The sequence below is a fragment of the Stenella coeruleoalba genome (genome assembly GCF_951394435.1).
Source record: "Stenella coeruleoalba genome assembly, chromosome: 9".
Lineage (NCBI taxonomy): Eukaryota > Metazoa > Chordata > Mammalia > Artiodactyla > Delphinidae > Stenella > Stenella coeruleoalba.
The window spans coordinates 89,472,274-89,493,985 of NC_137155.1; the positions used below are offsets into that span (position 1 = coordinate 89,472,274).

At 40.9% G+C, this 21,712-nt stretch overlaps 1 protein-coding gene across 5 annotated transcripts in view; it reads right to left on the bottom strand.

Annotated features, from left to right (window-relative positions):
* DGKI (diacylglycerol kinase iota) overlaps nt 1-21,712 on the bottom strand; it is a gene marked incomplete at its 5' end in the record, with an annotated part of 450,496 nt that overhangs the window by 116,785 nt on the left and 311,999 nt on the right. For all 5 annotated transcript variants that reach the window (XM_079930955.1, XM_079930954.1, XM_079930953.1 and 2 more), the window contains one exon: nt 6,350-6,450. In XM_079930955.1, coding sequence (XP_079787081.1) covers nt 6,350-6,450 — 101 coding nt within the window. The remainder of the gene's footprint in view (nt 1-6,349; nt 6,451-21,712) is intronic.

Here is a 21,712-nt window from a genome sequence, read left to right on the forward strand (position 1 = left end):
TGTTACCTTTTTAGAAAGTCTCCCCCTGATCACCTTATCAAAACTAGGATCCTTTGTCACTCTTGCGTTATTTCCCATTATAGCACTTACTGCTCTATCACTTATTCACTTGTCTATCTCTCCAAATGGAGTATAAGCTGTATGAGGCCAGGCACTTTTCAGTATCCCCGTCAACTGAAGTAGTACTAGAAATATGGTACGCAGTCAACAAATACATGGATTTACGAACAGAAGATTAATTGGGGGGGGGGGTATAGAGAAAGATCCAAAAACAGAAAATTGTCCAACAAACGAGTCTGGTAAATTAAGGTAAAGTCAGTTTAAATACAAAAAAGCAGTTGAAATAGTATTGTGAAAGATTTAAAAACAAGTATGCTATTAAAAATATTTTATAAAAGAAAATAACTACTACTTGGAAGAAATAGGGAGCATAGTGATTAAATAAGTATTCAGAATGTCAGGTCCTTAGAATTTTCCTTAAGTTTCTTGGGCCTCAGTTGCTTTATATATAAAATGGGGATAACCATGCTACCTAGTACACAGAGATGTTGGGAGAATTAAATTATATGATATGTGTAGAAATATTAAGACATTTGCTAGCTCACAGTAATAGTACAATATGCATTAACTACAGTTATTTTTATTTATCAGCATTACATTTTCATTAAGGATAAATACAAGATACAGACAAAAGATAGGGGAGAACAGTAAAGGAAACTAAACACAAAACTCTGAGTAAATGTCAACTCAGGAAAATAGAAATAAACATAAACACTTGCAAAGCAATGGACAGTGCCCTTCAGAGGACAGACTGACATCATTTAACTCCTCAGACAGATTTCAAACGGATCGCCTACCTCCACCAAATGGAGGCCTAATCTCTACTGAATGGCCCTGTTGTCAACTTGTTAGGATGGGGAAAGGTTCAATTTTAGATGAAGCAATCGATAGGGGGAAAAAAATCAGTGTTTTTAGCAAACTCACGAAGCAAAACGCACTTAACACGTTCTGATGCTTGCAGTCATTACAATAAATGATGTTGGAGCTTTAAAAACTTTCCTAAGTAAACATGTCAGGAGGAAAATTTTTAAGTCCTATGTCATTTCTACAGGGCTAAACGTTTATTACCGTATAGTACACCCTGAGGAAATATAGAGTTTAACCACTGCATTTAGCAGATAAGGCAACTGAAGCCTGAAGACGGTAAATGCATTGCCCAAGGTCATTCAACTAATTAGCGCATTGCCCAAGGTCATTCAACTAATTAGCGGTTAGATTGGCTTTTGTCATGCTTGCTTATATATTCCATCCCTTCCTTTGGTTATTTAAATGTTTACTAAGAAAACAGATACATAGTGTTTCCTTAGTTCTATCATAATCCTCATCAAATGAGAAAAAGCTCATTTGATGAGCTTTTTCAGGGATTATTTATGCTTTTCTTTTGCCACCACTGTTTGCTCAGAGTAAGCACTCAATAAATGTGTATTGAATAAATGACACTGTAATGTTCCATGTCCTGGTTTCATCGTTCAATGCCTAGCATCTAGGGTGATAGCCAACATATAACTGATACAAATGTACAGTTTTTGGAAGCATGGATTCATGCATGAGTGAATGGCTCCACCATCTTGGCATGTTTATCAAAGGCAATTGAGTCATCCATAAAAACTGAAAACAATAAAAAGAAAATGCAATGATCCACACCCCCCCATTCTGAAGATGAGTGAAACACGGTGACTCACTTACAAAGAACAGCACAGGGAAAGTAAAAAGACAGGAACTTTGCAGTGGAGAAGCCGGGCAAATACAACCTTAACGAAGAGATCAGCTTACCATCACAAGCATGTCATGTGGGAATCAGGTAACCCCTGATATGACGGGATGGGAAGGGTACTTCGCCTCTGCAGTATTCTTTCTAAGAACCTACAACTCCAGTCTAATTATGAGTAAAACAACAGATGAAGCCATAATAGGGGCTATTGTACAGGTCGCTGGCCTGTATTCCTCAAGACAATCAAGGTCATGGGGGTGGGGGGTGGAGGAAAGACTGACAAACTGTCAGAGACCAGAGGAGACTGGGATTCGTTAACAGTAATGAAGCATTATCAGTTTCTGTGGCAAATGTACTATGGTATAAAATGTTTAACAATGAGAAAAAAGGGTAAGAGGTACGTAGGAACTCCTAGTAGTATCCTTGCAACTTTTTTGCAAATCTAAAATTTTTCCAAAATAAAGTTTATTTTTAAATATTCCATGATGGACAGCAGATGATGCACTTAAGAAATGTATAAGGACTTAAGAGAGGGAGTTTGCGGATATCTGACCAGATCACTAAATATGGGTTTCACAGGTGTAAATTCCTTGCCATCGTAGCAGTCTCTTGTACTAGCTGACACAATAAAAGTAAATCAAATGATTACTCATATTTTCTTTCCGTAATCTTTAATATATACTAGTGTTTTCAATTCTATTTCTGAAAGTGAGAAAGAGAGTTGGAGGGTGGCGATGGTGTGTGCAGTTTGGTGAGAGGATATATATAAAAAAAGGGCAGCTGCTCTGACCCCGGCTTGTGGACTTGCAGATTGAAGGGCAATGTCATAGCAGTGTCTTTTGGAATAGCAGCTCCAACAATCACAGCTACCATTTCGGGAAGGCTTGCTAATGTTGCCAGACTGTGCAGCGGGGCTTTCACATACAACACTACATGTAACCCTCAGCACCCTACGAGGCTGCAATTATAGTCTCGTTTGAGAGATGAGAGATTTGGTCCTCAGTAAAATTACTTTGTCAAGGTTGCAAGTGAGATTCAAACACAAATGTTTCTGACGCTTCTACTGAGTCATTAAACAGAAGACAAGGAAATTCCATTAGGACAACTGCCTAAATATCTAATTAGCCACAATCATTAGTCTTAACCAGATAATAATATACTGAGATATTATCCACTATATAGATACACTAAATTGTAAATGGCCAGATTAATATCCATGGTGCTGAGATACTGTATGTAAAAGGGCTGTTGAACACTGTATTTGATATACAACAGATGTTAGCAATGCCCCCCACCTTTATAGGCTACATCTGTTTTCAATTAGTTCCAAACTGGTTTTTACTTTTCTGCTTTAGGCCCTAGACTCCTATGAATTATCATGGCCACTCAGAAGTGCAGAGTAAGCTGATACCAGAGTAAAGTTTAGCCAGTTTACCGGAGATAGAGTTACATCTTGGCCAGTATCAAGTCATTCCAAATATAAACATGTATGTCATGTGTCAGTGAAACTCTTTTGTACTTAGAAATATAAGAAATTTTAAAAACTGATTACCCTTTGCCTAGACTATATGATTATATGCTTTATTAAGAACTTATTTATATATTCATTCTGATTATGAGAGTGAGTTTCTGCTATAATTATTATAGATTTACTTGAAGAATTTTTTTTTAATATGGCTACTTTCTCCTCATGTTCTATTTCAAGTTGAATAGACTTTCCTCTCTTGGACCACATAACCATTATCTTGAGGATTAATAATTCATAAATCCAGTGAAAAAACTATAACTGTTTTAAGCAAGTCTGAAATTGACCAATAAGAGCAGAAGGACAGAAAGACTAACCCTCTCTGTGTTATCATTTTAGAGGAAATGCTGCCAGGTGAGTTGGGGCTAAATGGAAGGGAGACAGGAAGTATTTAAAATACCATAGCCATCTTTCTCTCTGCCAAAATAAATATGGCGATGAAAAGGGCTGCCCTCCCGTAATTACCACGGAGTCCTGCCTTACAGACAGAAGCAGGGCTTTGTAGGACAACAAACATCTGAGCTTGTAATCTAATGTGAATAATGATCCAGACACATGAGCAAGATTCTATTAAATGGTGAAGGAGAACAGCCACGTGCTGCCTGGATGAGTCACTTGGTGTACCATCAAGAAAGGGAACTAATTTTTTGAACCCAGGAATGCAGGACCTGCTCTAGTTCGGACTTGGATGTTGACAATAAATGAATGACCGAAGAGGACTCACCCGCTTTGTTCTTCCAGGATGCAGGTCAGAGCACATTCCTAGAGTCCCTTTCATCTAGATGTGTTCTCTCTATTTCATGTCATTAATGCTTCAGAAACGACCCCTTTTGGCATGCACTGCACATTGGGACTTGAACCGGTTTTTGCCTTTATCCTCAGTTTGAGCTGTCGGCCCTCCCATGAATCTGTAGTCACTTGCAATTTGGAGCCGGGGAAGAAAGGGTGAGTGTGAATAAGTCCATAAACCCCCAAGGACAGACTTTCCTGAGCAACCACAGTTGAGAAGCGTCATCACCATATATTAACTGTAGAATGACTGAGCTGGCTGCTTTTACTTCTAATTCATATGTTGTTTTCCTCAAATCTTTAGAATGAGATAATGCTCTGATTCCCTCTTTGAGAGTTTCTTTGTTCTTCTGGGTCCCAAAAGACATGGCTGAATTTATTGGACTTATATCAAGTCACCTCCCCCAATTTGATATAAGAAGTTTCCTCACATAGATGTTTTATCACATAAGAGATGATAAGCAGAGTACTTGCCAGGAAATGTCATCTTGTAAAAACTCAAATCACAATTACCTCTGGCAATAGTGGACAGATAATGCCCCAGAAAAGATAAGAAGAGGTCATTGAAATCCACAGATAAGCTTCAAATCTCATTTCAGCCAAAAATTTCAAAAGCTTCCCCACTCCTGAGTCTCCTCAGAGTTGACAGTAAGCTGCAAAATATTACTGGCTTGAGATCCAGTCTCTTTTTTAATTTTTCAAACTTGTAAGCTATTTGTTTAGAAGTTTGTAAGAAAAAGAACACAAAACACCATTCTTTTATCATTAGTAGCCTCTAAAAGTCAGTTTAATTTACACTGTTTGCAATCTCCCATTGCAAACGTATAGGTCCACCACCTTACGGTTAAATTAGATTTTGTGCTAGTCTGGCCCGCATGATCTCATTTACATTAGAAAATATAATCTGCCATCGGCAGAAGGGGGAAATGCAGAGGCTCAGGGAATTGTTCCTCCTCCACCTCAAAGCATTCCTACCAAAGGGAACAGGAGTGAAGGATGGAGCGAGAAGGCTGGGGAGAGGCTGAAGGATACTGATGTTTACGGAAAAGGATGAAGAGGGTTGAGGGAGCTGAAGCAGTGAAAGGATGGAGAGAGAAATTCCATACAGGATGCCCTGGTAGGTTTAGTGCCTGAGTTACGGGGGAAGCGGATCCTTGCTCACTGTCACCTCCAGATCTGAAAGTCCCTGCCCCACCCTGAGACTGTCCCTGGATTTCGGGACTTCCATCCAGTACACCCCACTACAGATCACAGGTTCAGGAATCAGAGCTCAGAAATGTGCCCCCTACTCCACTCCTGCCAGTTTTAACTATTTTCATCTTCTACACCTTCAGGCAGGTCCACACTTGGGGCCAGTTAGGGTTTTCGTTCATAAATCCCTGGTTCTCTACAATGCTCCCTTCTCTCTGTTGGCATCCCTGCCTGTGCCCTTGGACACTGGCCCTCATCTTCTCTGCCTTTACTGCACTTGACTACTGGCCCCCACAATGAAGAAGGAACCGGGAACCCTAATATCCAACACATCTGTAGAGTCTTAACTGCTTCTGGCCGACGTTCCCCAGTTACCTCATATATTTTCATGGTACAGACAAAGATCTAAAATAGTGACTAGGAGGTAAAAAATGCCCAATAAATATGGAATATTGAGCAAGGTGAACTAACAGTTATATATATTTAAAGAAGCATATGGAAAATACGAACATTGAAAAGGAATTTGTGTGTTGACTCAACTTAAGGTTTCAGAAGCACTGTCACCTCATGAATGACTCATTTTACCCTGACATTTACTACGCTGTGGGCCTTGCTTTGACGTCATACAATCACATAACAGCTAGAAGTAAAGGACGTGTCTTCCCAGATAACTCTGTCACGCTGGCATGAAGAATGAGGACAGTATTTGGTAATACAGCCTCCGGGAAGAGACGTGTGCTGTCTCAAGAATTTTCTAGATGTTACTATACCATGTTGTATCACCATCATTCTGCTCTTCTCATTTTAGGTCAGCCTGGGAACTAAAATGGTTCATAAACCAAGAGACCCTTACGTGGCATCAAGAGCAGAACTAGTTTATTCTGATTCCCTTTTCTAGTTCCACCTTCTTCAGCCCACAGAGCGTCACCTGGGGTTCCCATGTTACTACACTTCCCTTCATTTCTTTAATCATGACTTTCAGACACAAGATGAATCTATCCATCAAACCAAGGAGGACCAAGAAGCTGAAAACAGGCTGATCCCGTGATATCCATTAGGCACTTCCAACTTACAAGCTTCCCGGAGCTTCTCTTTGTCATAGTGGAATCCTTCATAGTCTTGTAAACTGATTTTGTTCACCCGGATCCTCAGACGGTCTGGGACAGACTGGGGACTGTAAAACAAGAACCGCATGGTCAGATATCAAGGAGAGAATGGAACTGGGAGTCATATGCACCTGGACGGACTAAAGGCAATATCATCTCTTCTTATGAAGAAGAAAGAGTTCACATTCAAACCAGAATCATGGGATCTTGATGAGAATACAGCAATTATCTGGAGAACACTTCTCTGCAAACCTCAAGTTTCTGGAACGGAGGTAAGAACATGGGAATAAGCAGAAAAAGCTTCTGGAGCCCACTCATTTTTTTTTTTTTTTTACTAACTTATTAAAAACTCCAATAAGATTCTGTGTTCAGTTCCACGATAAATGAGATGCAGCTAATCTGAAGTGCTGAGAAGTGGTGTAGAGCTGGAAAGAACTGCTTTAGCAAATATGCCCATAACAGCTTGGCTCTCAGAAGAGACAGGAAAACATAAAAATCAAACCAAGAATCCAGAAAGCACGGGGCTGAGAATGAAATGGCCCCACACACCTCGAACTCCCTGGGGCGCTTCTCAGTCAAAGCCAATTACAATGAATGCTGCCTGTGATGGTGCCACTGAGGACCCCAAAATGGACGAAAAGTGTTAAAACACGTACAACGTGCATTCTTTAGGAAGAGAAGGAAGTATTCAATTCATTTTAAAGGAATTCAAACTGGTTCAGGATAGATAGTGAACAATTAAAAGGGGGTCGTACCAAACTTTCTGAAGCATCCCATTCACCCTCAGAAGGCTTTTACCTGGATTCCTTGGACGTTTTTAACTAATATTTTCCAAATAGTTTAATCATGGGCATTAGTCGAGGGAAATAATTTGATCTTCATCATCACCACTATGGAAGAGTACATTTATTCAATATGTTAATATAACACAATCCCCATTTGTCTTTATTGCTTCTCCTTATATTATGGGGTAAAAGTCCCCATTGACTGAAGCAGCAAGAATAGCATTAGTCCTCAATTCACTTCAGGAAAAAAAAGAAAGAAAGAAAGGAAGGGAAGGAAGGAAGGAAAAGAGAGAAAGAGAAAAAGAAAAAAGGAAGGAAAGTCGAGAGAGGAGGAAGGGGCGGGAGAGAGAAGAAAGAGGAGAAGGATGGATGGAAGGACAGAGTGATACTTTAAAAATATTGGCAGGATACCTCTACCCCAACCTCAGACACACATGCACTCACACACACAATTTCGCTGCAGCTCTGGAAGAGGGAGAAATAATTTTAATTTCATTCTCTTGTCTAAAAACTCATTTTAGGGTAAAGTGTAACAACTCCTTCATACATACTCCAACTTAACAGGCACTGGTGAATAAAACTGACATGCGTACGTTGGGATGGAAGATGTGGTTTAAAGCACATTTGTGAATGAGCAGAACAGACCTTTAATATCACACGTACCCGCACCGCCATTTACAGGTAGGGAACCTGAGATTCAGAAAGGTAAAGTGATTTTAAGGTCACAGAGCTACTAAGTGACAGAGCTGGGAGCAGAGTCTTGGACTCTTCATTCATCCCTTTTATGCTCCTTCTATTATACGATTCCAAGAATCCCACAGATTGACAGCAAAGCCATAGAGCCCAGATTAGCAGAGTCGGACGATCCCTACGTGATGCTCAGACTCTTGGTCAATGAACAATCGACAGGGGGGCTGGCTAAGTAAACTGTTGGTACAAACAGGAGAACGCGGGGCAAATATTACAAATGAGTGCCTACCTTTAAAAGAAAATCTGAGTACAATATGTTGTTAAGTGAAAAAAAAAGTCATCGAAAATTACATATGGCATAATCTCCTTCACGGGAATTGTGGAATTTAGGAGTTTATAGAGAAGTGTCTGAAGAAAATGTTCAGTAAGCTGTTTGAGATGGTTACCTGTACATGGGGGGATTTGGGGATTATTTTACACTGAGTATCATCATTTTTAGAAAAATAACACAATTATTTTAAAGGTACATCAATAAGTAAATCAATGGTAACTCAGGGCAAGAGTAAAAGTAAGGATTATATCAGTGTTAGGTGTTAGATGTAAGTAGATAGGAAAGAGTTATTAACAGAGTAACCACACACCGTTCACACCAAATGCTGATTTTGAAATTAAGAGGGGCCTGATCTTTTTTTTTTTTTTTTCCGGCTGCACCACACGGCATGTGGAAGCTTAGTTCCCCGACCAGGGATCCAACCTGTGTCCCCTGCAGCGGAAGCGCGGAGTCCTAACCACCGGACCTCCAAGGAACTCCCAAGAGGTGCCTGATCTTTTTAATGTCAAGTTCACTCCAGTGAACTGCAAAGATTATAATTAGCAAACACTCTCCTGCAAGCGTAGCAGGTAAAAGGGAGGCTGGAAACATAGAACGCGGTGGCCCATCATACCCTGTAACAGGAGAAGAGAGAGGGCAGAGGCTGAAAGAGCTCCGCCAAAACATTTTTTGAGGTAACAGCGGATCTAGTGGCAGTGAGCTCTGGTCCTCTCCAGTGAGCTGGAGTCCAGAGCTGGCTACAGCAGCAGCTGCCGAGTTGGAAATGGGATTCAGAGACTGACTGCAGACCGGTCCCTGCACCCCTCCTCCAGGGGGCTGCCCGTGGGCTCACCAGTGTGAACCACCTTTCTCAAAATCCAACACTGTCTGCTGTCTGTCCACACACGTCTGCCGTCCAGGTTCTCATCTGAACTCACTGATTCCCACCACACACTACTGCCCCTGAACCACAGCCTCCCACCAATCTTATAGAACTTTCCAGGTCCCCTATGAATTCATATATTATCTCACTTCATCTCCAGAATGGAAAAGAGTGGAGACTCTCACTAACCGGCCGACACTCTGTTCCTTCCACTTCCTACACAGTCACTCTTCTGCTCTCATCTCCCATCTTCTCCCAACAACCTGCAACACATCCCACTTTCCCACCAGTGGCAGCTTGCTTAAAACCAGCCTTCTGACTAGGGTACCTGGTATTTGGCCTGCTATCAAATGGTGGCCCAGATCAGGCCAATCAGGAAGGTTGAGGACATTCACCCAGAGGGTCCCTGATGGGTAATCCCTTTGAATTACTCTGGACCCTGGTATAAAGAGTAGGTACAGGAGGCAGCTCAGCAAAGTGGTTAAGAGCTCAGACTCTAGGTCAGATGGACTGGATTGGACGTAAAGTTCTTCCAGTTATTGGTTAATCAGGACATTGTGCTTCAGTTTCCCTATAGGAAAGGTGGGGATAATAACAGTATTCACCTCACGGGGATGTTATAAGAATTAAGTGAGCCAACACAGGTGATGTGCTTAGAAAAATGTCTGACACATTGTAAGTGCTCGATATTAGGTATTATCGGTATAATTATTATTCTGAAGTTTGTTCTTTCAGGTAAGGTTCTGCCTAATAAGCACTAGCATCTGCTGCTGCCAGGTATTGGAAGGAGCTTAGGGCATATGCAGGAACTCCCTAGATACTTCTAACAAGCTGCTGGGCTTCCTCCGGGGGCAAACCGTCTAGCCTGGCTGGTGTCATGATTCTCCTGGATCTTCTCCCACTTGGTATTTTACAGGCCAAGTGATAACATGAAAACAGACAACTAGAACATGGGGGAGAAAAGTGCACAGAGATTAAATGAAAGCCAAGTAATTCGATTGTGTCCCTTGATGGCAAAATATGTTAGTGTCCCATTAATGGCTGACCGGAGGTGAAGGATGACAAAGCTTTTCCTTGGACTCCGGGGAACAGCAGTGCCATTAGTTTTCTAAAATTAAATTTTGCCAAGAAAGTTAGCAGAGCATAGAAGTGACTAACAACCTGGTAAAAATGGATTTGCCTTTGTGCCAACTTCTACCCCAAGCTACTCTATACTAATTTAAGCTCTGTATCAGGGGTTCTAAACCTGACTTCCATGGAACCCCTCAAGGTCCCTAAAAAGGACTCAGCGATCAGTGAACATCCTTTAAAATCGGGACAATGGCCCCAATCTGTCGCCTTCTCATGAATTTCCTCTGAAACATCAAGAATACATTCCTTGTGGAGAGTGGAAGTTGATGGCTCTGAACTTAACTCCCAAATATCCTCATCATGACTTTCTCAAGAACCGTAATAAAAGCACCTCTCACTGAAGTCACTAACAGGGGCCTCAGAATCTCTAGACTGTACCTTCTCTCTCCACCTGTGCACACCTGTTACCTTGAGATGCTGGAGGGGGCGGGGGGTAGGTGCAGAGCCATCAAGACAACTCCCTGAACACAACTTAGATCTAATTCTCCTCATTCTCTGCTACCCTTTAGTTCCTGCCGATAGATTTTTTTATTTGACTCTTCAGAGACTTTCAATCCATTAGTGTCAAATTCCTTCCTCATGCCTCCAACCTTCTTCATTCTTTCAATCAATTTCTTTACTACACGTTGTCTCTCACAGACTGATAAAAGACTCCTCTCATCCCAGTCTCCTATGTACAGACACCCCTCATGGATGGAAGGGACGAGTTGGGTGCTTTTGTTCCCACTTCCAGACAATTAACATCACATAATCCCTTCTTCTCATTGGAAACACAAATCACCTGGCAGTAACACCACTTAACCTTAAGACAATACAGCACAGCGCATAAAGCAGAACGCAGAATCAGCAAAATCTTAGTTCCAATCTGAACTCTATCAATTAACACACATTTGACATTCAGAGCGCTAAAGTTACCTTCTCTAAACCATTTTCTGATCTGAAAATTGGACTGATAGGAATATAGTGAGAACTGAATGAGAAGATGCATGTAAGGCAGTTAGCACACTCCTGTAAATAGTAAGTTTTCAAGTATAATGTATTGTTATTTTGTTACTATTATTAGCATCTTGATGCGTCTTCAATTTCCACAGGCCTTTTTAAAAAACTCAGTCCTGAATAGTAATATCACAGCAGAAGCCATAGTCAGAGCTCTAAACAGGAGTTAGTAGATCTCAAACCTTAGCAGGATTTGAGTCTGCTGACATGGGTTGGGAGACAAGGTGCAGAGTTACGTAGCCATCTATCGTCCGTTGAATGAGAATGCAAGCGGGGACTGTGAATGTTTGCAAGATATTCTACTTAAAGATATTAAGGATATAAATCCTAATTCACATTACAGAGGACATCCTTAAAGCTGTATAATTATTCTACATTTTGTACCTTGAAAAAGTCCTGTTTTAACATTTCTTAAATGATTCAGTGTAAGACTCACCCCTAAACCACTGTGTAGACTCATCGGTTTTTATGACGAACTGTAATTTAACTGGGCCTTTGTTACTCATATATAGAGTTTTCCTTTGCAAGGTAGAAAAGCATCACAAGTCTCTTGAGGCCTGATATAATAATAATAATAATGAGGAGGAGGAGGAAGAGGGGAAGAAGAGGAGGAGGAGGGAGAGGGAGGGGGAGGAGGGAGGAGGAGAGGAGGGAAGAGGGGGAGGAGGGAGGAGGGGGAGGAGGAGGGAGGAGAGAGGAGGGAGGAGGGGAGGAGGAGGGAGGAGGAGGGAGGAGGAGGGAGGAGGGGAGGAGGGGGAGGAGGGAGGAGGGGAGGAGGGGGAGGAGGGAGGAGGGAGGAGGGGGAGGAGGAGGAGGAGGGAGGGGGAGGAGGAGGAGGAGGAGGGAGGGGGAGGAGGAGGAGGAGGAGGGAGGAGGGAGGAGGGAGGAGGGGGAGGAGGAGGGAGGAGGGAGGAGGGGGAGGAGGAGAGAGGAGGGAGGAGGGGGAGGAGGAGGGAGGAGGAGGGAGGAGGAGGGAGGAGGGAGGAGGGGGAGGAGGGAGGAGGGAGGAGGGAGGAGGGAGGAGGGAGGAGGGAGGAGGGAGGAGGGGGAGGAGGAGGGGAGGAGGGGGAGGAGAAGGAAGAGTAGTAATAGTTGTAGATTTAATTTCTTTCAAGAAATGTAAATGTGAGATTCTATTCCGTCGTAACGTAGATATAATAAAGGATGTTTCTAACCAATCTTTAATAGAATTTATTTGAATTGGTTCTTGTTTTGTGAATGGAGTTTTGATTAAAATATTAATTTCTAGTGTGAATTCTTGGGATGAAAGACTATTTCCTCATCCTCCTTGCAGCTCCAGCACCTAAAATAGAGTCTGGTCTGAGTTGTTTACGATAACAAATAAATGAGTGAAATGCAAAAAAGTCAAATCCTTCTGGGACTCTCAGTGGCCCCGAGGCTTGAGCACAGTGCGGCAGCAGACCATCCTTGAGATGCTCACTAGAGGCTTTTCTCTTCGGGAGCCCCAGGCAACCCCTGCTTTGGCTGTCCGCTTCCGTCCTGTGTCCATCTGGCTCTCTAGATCTGGAGGTAAGTCCATGCTGCATTATGCTATCTCACCCCCTTGCATCTTATCTCTAGTGGGATCTGCACAAATAAAGAGGGAAGAATTTACAAGAAAAGAGGATGTCCCTGCCCGAAAGGCACATAAACCATTTCAGGACTGCCTGTTCTTTAATTAAATAGTGGTGAACCAGAAACATTTACCACCCATCCTTTCATCAGCTATCAGGCTGGGCCTTATTAAAATATAACTGTACTTAATGGCCTTCCCTTTAGCAACTTCCTAGAAATTGCGTACTTACCCTGGGACATTTCCAAACTATGACTGGTAATAACTTATCTAAGAAGATTTCCAAGTAGGCCCCTTTACATTGAGCAGTAAAACCAAATTGAATCAAGGCTTCTGAACAGAGATTAAAATGGACTTTTGACACCTGCTGAGTTCAGAGAGAACTCTAATAGTACAGTTGTCTCCTGCCTGGAGTAGAGAACAATAAGTCAGGACTGTGAAATAAATTGTAAAAGGGGTTTTGAATTTGGAGCCAAGGATAAACCCAAATCGCGTCAGCAGCAGTCAGTCACGACCTCCTACTGTCCGACATATGTTTCTGAGAAAGTACTTTTAAAGGTTGTTAATTCTTTCCTGATAGACGTTCACTAAGTTCTTGGCTCCTTAAGACGTCCATCTGTGAGGTGGCTAATATGATATGCCACAGCTTACAAATTATTTGAGACAGCTAGCCTGCCAGATCTCCAACAAGGTAATGGAATTAAAGCATTATAGGGCTGGGAGAGATCTCAGATGTCACCTAATTCAATATTTGCTATTCCATCTGATGCCATCTTCCCCTATTCCATCTGCAAATGGCTGGTCAGCCCCTGCCCCATCCTTGTCTACTTGTGAGGTACAGGACGGAAGTGCCCTATTCCTTGGTTAGATCGCTCTTAAGCATTTGTAAATTCTTCCTAAAGAATCTAAATGGCTCTCTCTCCGTGGTTTCCGTTTATTGACTTTTCTTCTACTATTTGGGTCGGAATTGGGTTTTAAGTCACTGAGGTAATCAGCCACAGGCACTAATGGCAAAGATATGTAAACTTTAAGCACTAAAGCTAGACATATATCAAGGAAATGTTTGCTGCCTTCATGGCTAATAAATTAAAAATAGGCTACAAGTACCAAACATCAAAAAACTTTGATGCCATTGGTTGAAACAAAACTTCACCTTTAAAGTTTCTTGAGATCTTCAAATACACACTGAAATGCAGATTTTCATGCTTCCACTGAAAGTGGAATACATTTCTGTGCTTCTGAAATGGTAATAAATGAATACATGATAGAGTGAAATTAGCATTATTAGGTTCCTGGCATTTAAAGGAGAAGCAAAGAGGATGAACTAGTAGTGGCTTTACTTGGTGGCATCACAAAGCGGCTGGACCAGTACAGCAGTTTCATCATTTCTGCTATAAGGGAAAAGAAAAAGGCCAATAGCCTTGACCAATATTTCAGATTCTCCTTACCACCCATTTGCTTTTGTGGCAGTGACTGCCACAGCTGCTGAGGACTCGGTCATCCAACTCTGAGACTTTTATGTGGAACCCGCCCCACACACACTTAATGTTACAACTTCCGGGTACCAGAGACACAGGTTTATTTTTTAAGTCGTGGAAACTCAAACTCTCCTCTCCATAAGATCTCACAGTCTCTTACTTTCTCCTTTCCCTTTATTCATGCATTTTAAATTTCCTTCCTAGTTTTCACCCTAATGCTCCCTTCAGCAGCATTTCACGCTGTGGTTAACTCTCTGCTCCTTGAAGCTCTTTTCTCTTAGATTTCAAACCAAAAAGCTCTCCTGGTTTCGGAACTAAATTTCCGCCTGCTCCTTCTTTCTCCTCCTCTAAGTATCCTCCAAATATGGACGCTTCTCTACCCGCTCCACTAAAACCCTCATGGGCCAAGACCAAACTACTATCATCTTGCACCTGAACTAACTGTGCCCCTGGTGCCCATTAACACCCTCATCACACTGCAGATGCAGCAGGCGGTGTGAAATGTAAACGTGATCACGACATGATGATTCTGTTACCTTCCCTTATACTCTGTTCAAAATAAATAAGCTAAAAGGATATACTGTATAGCACAGGGAATATAGCCAATAATTTATAATAACTACAAATGGAGTATAATCTATAAAAATTCTGAATCACTATGTTGTACACCTGAAATGAATATAATATTGTAAATCTCAATTAAAAAAGAACTGAATGCCCAGCTATCTATATACATCTATCTTTACATCGCCCACAACGTGCATTAAATATGAGGCTTTCAGCATCTGTAAGTTACTGCTTCCCATCTAGACTTGCTACTTCTGCAATGAGAAAAATGATTTTTCACCATAACTGACTACATTATTCATTCCACCGAATCACGTGTTACACATATCGTTCACCATTGTTCAGAATTAGAACCACTCAACAGAACTTGGATCAAAGGAAAAATCAGTTCCCATTGCTAAAGCCAACAAACAGGGAATAACCTCAATGCTCACGTGTCTTATCATTGCTGTGCTCTCCTCACGTATGGAGTTGATTCTCTGGCTTGCCTCTGCTTAACGTGAGTGGAGAATTTCTACCTGTGATTAGATACCATCTACAGATTTAAGTCTTATGAAAGTGGAACCTCCTTCCCTGATATTTGCTGAATTGGTAACTAGGGATGACAACCTTTCAGGAAAAAAAGAAGGCTTAGGAGTTTTACACCTTAAGTTCCCACTTATACTCTTTTTATACTATTTTATGCTTAAAAGTATAAAATTTGGAGTACATAAAGAGTATAAAAATATCATGATGATGGGCTTCCCTGGTGGCACAGTGGTTGAGAGTCTGCCTGTCGATGCAGGGGACATGGGTTTGTGCCCCGGTCCGGGAAGATCCCACATGCCGCGGAGCGGCTGGGCCCGTGAGCCCTGACCGCTGAGCCTGCGCGTCCCACAATGGGAAAGGCCACAACAGTGAGAAGCCTGCGTACCGCCAAAAAAAAAAAAAAAAAAAAAAAATGATGAAAGGCAAGGAAAACAAACACCACAGGAAATAAAGAGGGATGGAAGTCAGAGGAAGAGAGAATATGCATTTTTGTAGTAGAATTCTACAAAATCAAATTGCTGAGATGAAGAACAGCTGGAATGGGAAAAGTGAAGAACTCAAGCCCTGTCTTTCATCACACCCAGCCAAAAGCACTTCCATTTTATGAAGTAATTCCATGTACTGGAGGTTTCCCGTATTAAAAATGACTAAAGATTCTACCATAAAACGCTAATATGAGCTACTCTGAGTACTGTAGCCTGCAATAGCATAGAGAATTATTTTGCTGTTCCGATTGTAGAGGACCATTAATCACTATCTCCAATGATAAGGAATCACTGGGCTTGAACCAATGAGACATAATAGGGTAATATCACTCCCGAGCCATCTAAATGGTTTCAGATCTCATGTGCTCAGAAAGGAAAGTATTTTTTACTTCAAGTTTCAATTTCAATATATCAAACAAAGGGAAAACCGTTTATGTATTTGCTACTTAAATGGTAAAAAACTTCCCTTGGGTTTGCAGTCGTTAACTGTTGTAATATCCTGCTCTTATTTGCAACTGATAAAGAAATTGACTTTTCTTTGGTGGAAGAGAGCAGGGAGCAAGTGATAGGACTTGAGTAGCTGAAAAAGTATCATTTCACAGAAGAAAAAACTTCTGGCCTTTCACATACATCCTGAAAGACACTGAAAGTAGGCTTAAAACCTAACTTATTTGCTCATCCTCTAGTAACTAAGCACTTTCATGAATCAAGTGGAGGTATTTGAGTAGGTGTCTATATAACAACATTTTTACAAAAAACCCCAAAATCCCTAGCATACATACAATTTTTAGTATTTAACATTTATTTCACCTATAAACCTACAGAAAAAAATCAAGAATTTAGAATTGTTTATAAGTAAAAATAACCAAACAAAGCAGTGGCCAAAAATGCATAAAGCAGTAATGCAGTGAAAATAAATATAACTGTCTATTGAGGTAGAGAAATGCTGGAACTCCAATTAGTTTGAGAAAGGATTGGATGCATGAATTACAAGATGTGTTCTTACTGAAAAGTTATCGTGCAAACTGTGTGGAAGGAGCTCTGCATCCCTAGGAAACAGGATCAGCAAGGAGAGGATTCCGTGTTTTGTTTCATATCAAGAAAATAAAAACTAAGTGTTGGCCTGACAATAAATGGCATCACATAAGAAACATTTCCATAAATGGTTTCAGCCTTCCATAGGCTGATAGAAAGACTTATAAAAAGACTCATATATTTTCCTAAAAACTGGATATCAGAGAAATAACATTTGCAAAGTTGTTTTCTCTTAATAGGTAGTATTTCGCTGCGCTATGTTTTTTTTTTTTTTTTTTTTTGCGGTACATGGGCCTCTCACTGTTGTGGCCTCTCCCGTTGTGGAGCACAGGCTCCAGACATGCAGGCTCAGCGGCCATGGCTCACCGGCCCAGCAGCTCCGCGGCATGTGGGATCTTCCCGGACCGGGGCACGAACCCGTGTCCCCTGCATCGGCAGGCGGACTCTCAACCACTGCGCCACCAGGGAAGCCCTGCGCTGTGTTTTGACTCACATTCCTCCCAGGTTGACAACGGCTTGCCAAGGCTTGGAATACTCAGTGGTGCTGCATTTAGCTCTGGAAAGAGACACGGTATCATTAACTCTCCTATCCATCAACCTACAGTTGGTGGAAAGCTAAGTCCCCCACTTGTAACACAGATGTGCCCCCATTACCCCATGTGTCCTTGTCAGAAATCCAAGAAAAAAGAATCAGAGAATCCTCTAAACCCGACTCTTCTTTCCAACTCAGCAAATTCAGCCAATTAGGGGGAAACTTTTCACCACCTTTCTCTAATTTCTGATCCAATGACTAAGGAATTTTATTTTTGGAACCATCCTTCTTGATAGTATAAGAATAGACAGACTAAAGACACACTGCTAGAACAGAACTTGTAAAAATCATACAACAATTCTCTTACTACCACAATTACTCATCAACAAAAATAACTTTTGTAAGATTTGACCGTAAACTTGAGAAAAAAAAGTTCCTTAGGATAAACTTCTAGTGGCAGACAAATTACTTGGATGACGATGAAGAAACAAACACAAAATAACCAGCTGAAATATTAATTGGTTAATATTTTAGTGCTACCAATACTAAAAGGAAAATAGGAAAAGACAGGAAAAAGAGTTTCTGTTGAAAATGTCATAACAGAATGTGAAAATAATTTGGGGTGCTTTTGCTGGTCTCATTTGTTTCTATCCTCTCACTTATCACATTTAAGTAGATCAAGTCTCTACCAAAGGCAGTATCCTAACATACTCATAAACCAAGACCCTTTCTTCAAGGAAACATGTAATTGTTTTACTTCGCCTATACAACAAAATACCATCAGACCAAAAGGTTTATGTATGTCCCAACTAGAGGACATAAATCACTTTGAGAGCAGCAGAGCCTAAATGATTAATTAAGGAAAATAATTATAGTTCTCTGTAATATAAAGCTGAAAAGCTTTGTCTTTTTTGTTCCATTTGTAATTCTTCCAATGCCATGTTCATTTTACTCAAATATCTTAGCTACAACTTTTAGAACGTGCTACATTCTTTTCAGAGTTCCATTTTCTGACACGAAATGTGAGGATGAGTTCTGGGGATTAATTAAATCTAGCATCAAGTATTTTCTTTTTATGTCTTTTAAAATGTACTCTCTTTTCATTTCATATAAGTGTTTCAGGGTATTATGACAGAGGAGGGAAACTCAATTGCATCGGTATAATTCAACTGAAACTCTCCTATAAATGAAATGCACGTTGCGTTTCATTACCACCTCAGAAAAGCAATCTGAAATAAATACCCTCTTGGAACACTCAATACAAACGTCTGGATTTCTCTGTTATTGATACGTTCTTCATACTCTATGGCAGAATATGGTATCAGTTATCACTGCAGGACCGGAGTAAAAACTGAAATGTTTCTTTTTTTTCTCTCTGAATGCAGCAATTCTATGACTAACATTGCAGTTGTATCAGTTTATCTAAAGATATTAATAACTGTTTTCTAAAAGTATTTAGTTTTATTCTGGGTGAAGAGTCCATTTGTAAGTAAATCTTTTATTCACAAAGACTAGCAAAATTACTCCTTTTCCTTGCCATTTATCATCTGTATTTTTATAGTTGTTTTATTATGATAATGTTTTAGGAATTCAGATCTGAACAAAAATTTAAAGTTCATACTGTAAACCACCTTATTTTACAGAAGATGAATTTTGGTCCATAGAGGTCACCAGTCTTATTGTACCCAGAGAGTTAATACTTAGAATCTACTATAAATAAAAGAGCAATGTCCTTTAGCCCCTTAGACAGTTTCATAAAAAAAGATTTTAAAGAATTAAACTATCAATACATGTATTGATAGTTGTGTGTATATACAACTCTATAGTTGTATATACAACTCTATAGTTTGTGTATACACAAAGTTCAACCTTCACACAGTTGGTGACAGAAAAAAACCCTAAAATTTATTCAAATTTATCTAGTATGATGCTGTTACGGGCTAGGTTGTGTGCCCCCAAAATTCATATGTTGAAGTCCTAACCCCCAGTGCTGCAGAAATGTGACTGTATTTGGAGATAAGGTCTTTAAAGATGAACTAAGTTAAAATGAGGTCATATGGACACCAATCTGACGGGTGTCCTTGTAAGAAGAGATTAGGAGACAGACAGGGACGAAAGACAACGTGAAGACACAGGGAGAAGATGTCCATATCCAAGCCAAAGAGAGATGCCTCAGAAGAAACCAATCTTACCAACACCTCGACGTCAGACTTCCAGCCTCCAGACTGCGAGGAAATAAATTTATGTTGTTTAAGCCACTGTGTCTGTGGTACTTTGTTATGGCATCCCTAGCAAAGTAATACAGATGCCTATTAAAAAGATGCACTAAGAGAACTAACGCACTTCATTTTAATCCTATAATTACCGTTGATAAAAAGATACATAATAGAGGAATAAGATGAATCTAACTTTTTACTTTCCAAAATTTTAACCTCACTTGGAAACCTCTTCTGGCTTGATATCACTGTTAGGATTATCAGACCCTATTGGACTAATGTTACCTCTAAAGTCAGGCTTTTTAAATTTTAATTTTCTAAAATTTACTTTGATTAAACAAACAAAACTCATGAATTTCCCTCCCCTCTCTGCCCTGCCCAATAGACTGCACCCCAAAACGCCCCGAAGCTCACTGGGCCCCAGGCTCTGCAACAAGCCAACACCTGAGTGAGTATCGGCTTCACTTTTTTGGTGTTGTTTTTTCTTTTGAAGTGACCTTTCATTATACGAGAAGTGCTGACTCGCAGGACTGTTTCTACACCTACACAGACATGAATAATGCATCTCTAAAACTAAATTTTAAAAGCAACGAGATATAACTTTAAATGCCGAGGGAGTCCTAATACCCCTTTACATAACTGCACCAGATGCTTGAGCCATGCTCACCTTCACCAAGAGAACACAGGCGCCATCCAGCCCCTGAGGATGCGAGCAGGACCCTGCCCGAAGAGCCTCTTTCACAGACCCAACACCATTACTAACAAGCCCAAAAGACTCTCCCCCTTCTTTAGCTACACTAGAATTTATTTTTAACTGGGGTTTGTCATTCTGACATTTTTCGTATAATAACACAAACTTCAAACCTGTACTACCAGAGATTCACGCGTTTGAAACACTCAAATTGAATTCTAAAGTGTTAGTCATCTCTGAGGGGAGTTAGTCATCTCTTAAAAAGGGGAGAAGTTTACATAGTATGATTTGATTAAAACACATAAGTTACAATATATATTGATAAACACACAGGAAAATGACCAGAGGTTATATCAACTGCAGAATTCAGTGCCTTAAATGCTATCTTCAAAGAGCCCTGGGTGTTACCTTTATGACTTTATAGCATATGATCTTAGGCAAGTTTCCCAATATTTATTATTCTCAGTCTTCTCATCTATGGGATGGCAATGATAGCAATCGCTACCACATACAGTTATCAGGATGCTAAATGTGATCACAACTCAATCTCAGGCCCATATTACCTCTTTGGCTAAATGAAAAAATCTGCCTGGGTTCTTGCTGAGAGCAAGGCAAAAGTGTACCAAGGCGGTACAGGGCCTGGCCTGCCTGATCAGTACTAAGGATAAAGAATGACCTTGTCACATCCCATGGCAAGTCTCAACTGCTAGATCCCTCAGGGGCAGATCTTCAGAGCCTAGGATCATGCCCTGAATTTTAGCATGACAGAACTTCAGAGATGATGGAAATCCCAGAGATTAACTGCATTTCTTTTTAATATTTGAAAAACTGAAATGCAAAAAGGTTACTATATGGTCAATGTCACACGGACAAAAGCAGGGCTCCCATAGACACTTAAAACAGAGGATGTCTTCATGGAGTTTGGAGGCCTACAGAATAAGTAGGAAGACACTGCAGTTGGAGACCTGGGTCTGCTCCTGCAGGCCCCTTGTCTTTAAGTCATTAAACGCCCCTGCCCCGGGTACCTGCACGGGAATAGAAGCACAGGCAGAGTGAGGAACTCTTGTGGGAAACTCACAGAGCGTAAGGAAGGGAAAAAACCAATGATCCGAGGTGCAGCCTGGATTCAAGTTTGGAAATTGGTATGAGACGAATCTCAAGTAGCCCTTACTTTTCTTGGGAATTTTCAATTTGCTATATTGGTTTTATGGAACCGGCAGAGAGGGGTGGCATAGGAAGACAGGAAACAGGACAATTTGACATGATTAAAAGTCAAGGAACTGTGGACAGTGGGAAGTGAAATCACCAGAAATTCATAAAACATGGGAGTGGGAGTGAGAGAAAGGAGGAAAAAGATGAGTAAAGCTTAGCAGTTTCCCCTGCTCAGAGGATCAGAGAGCAAATGGCTTTTTTCCCCAGAAAGCCTGAAG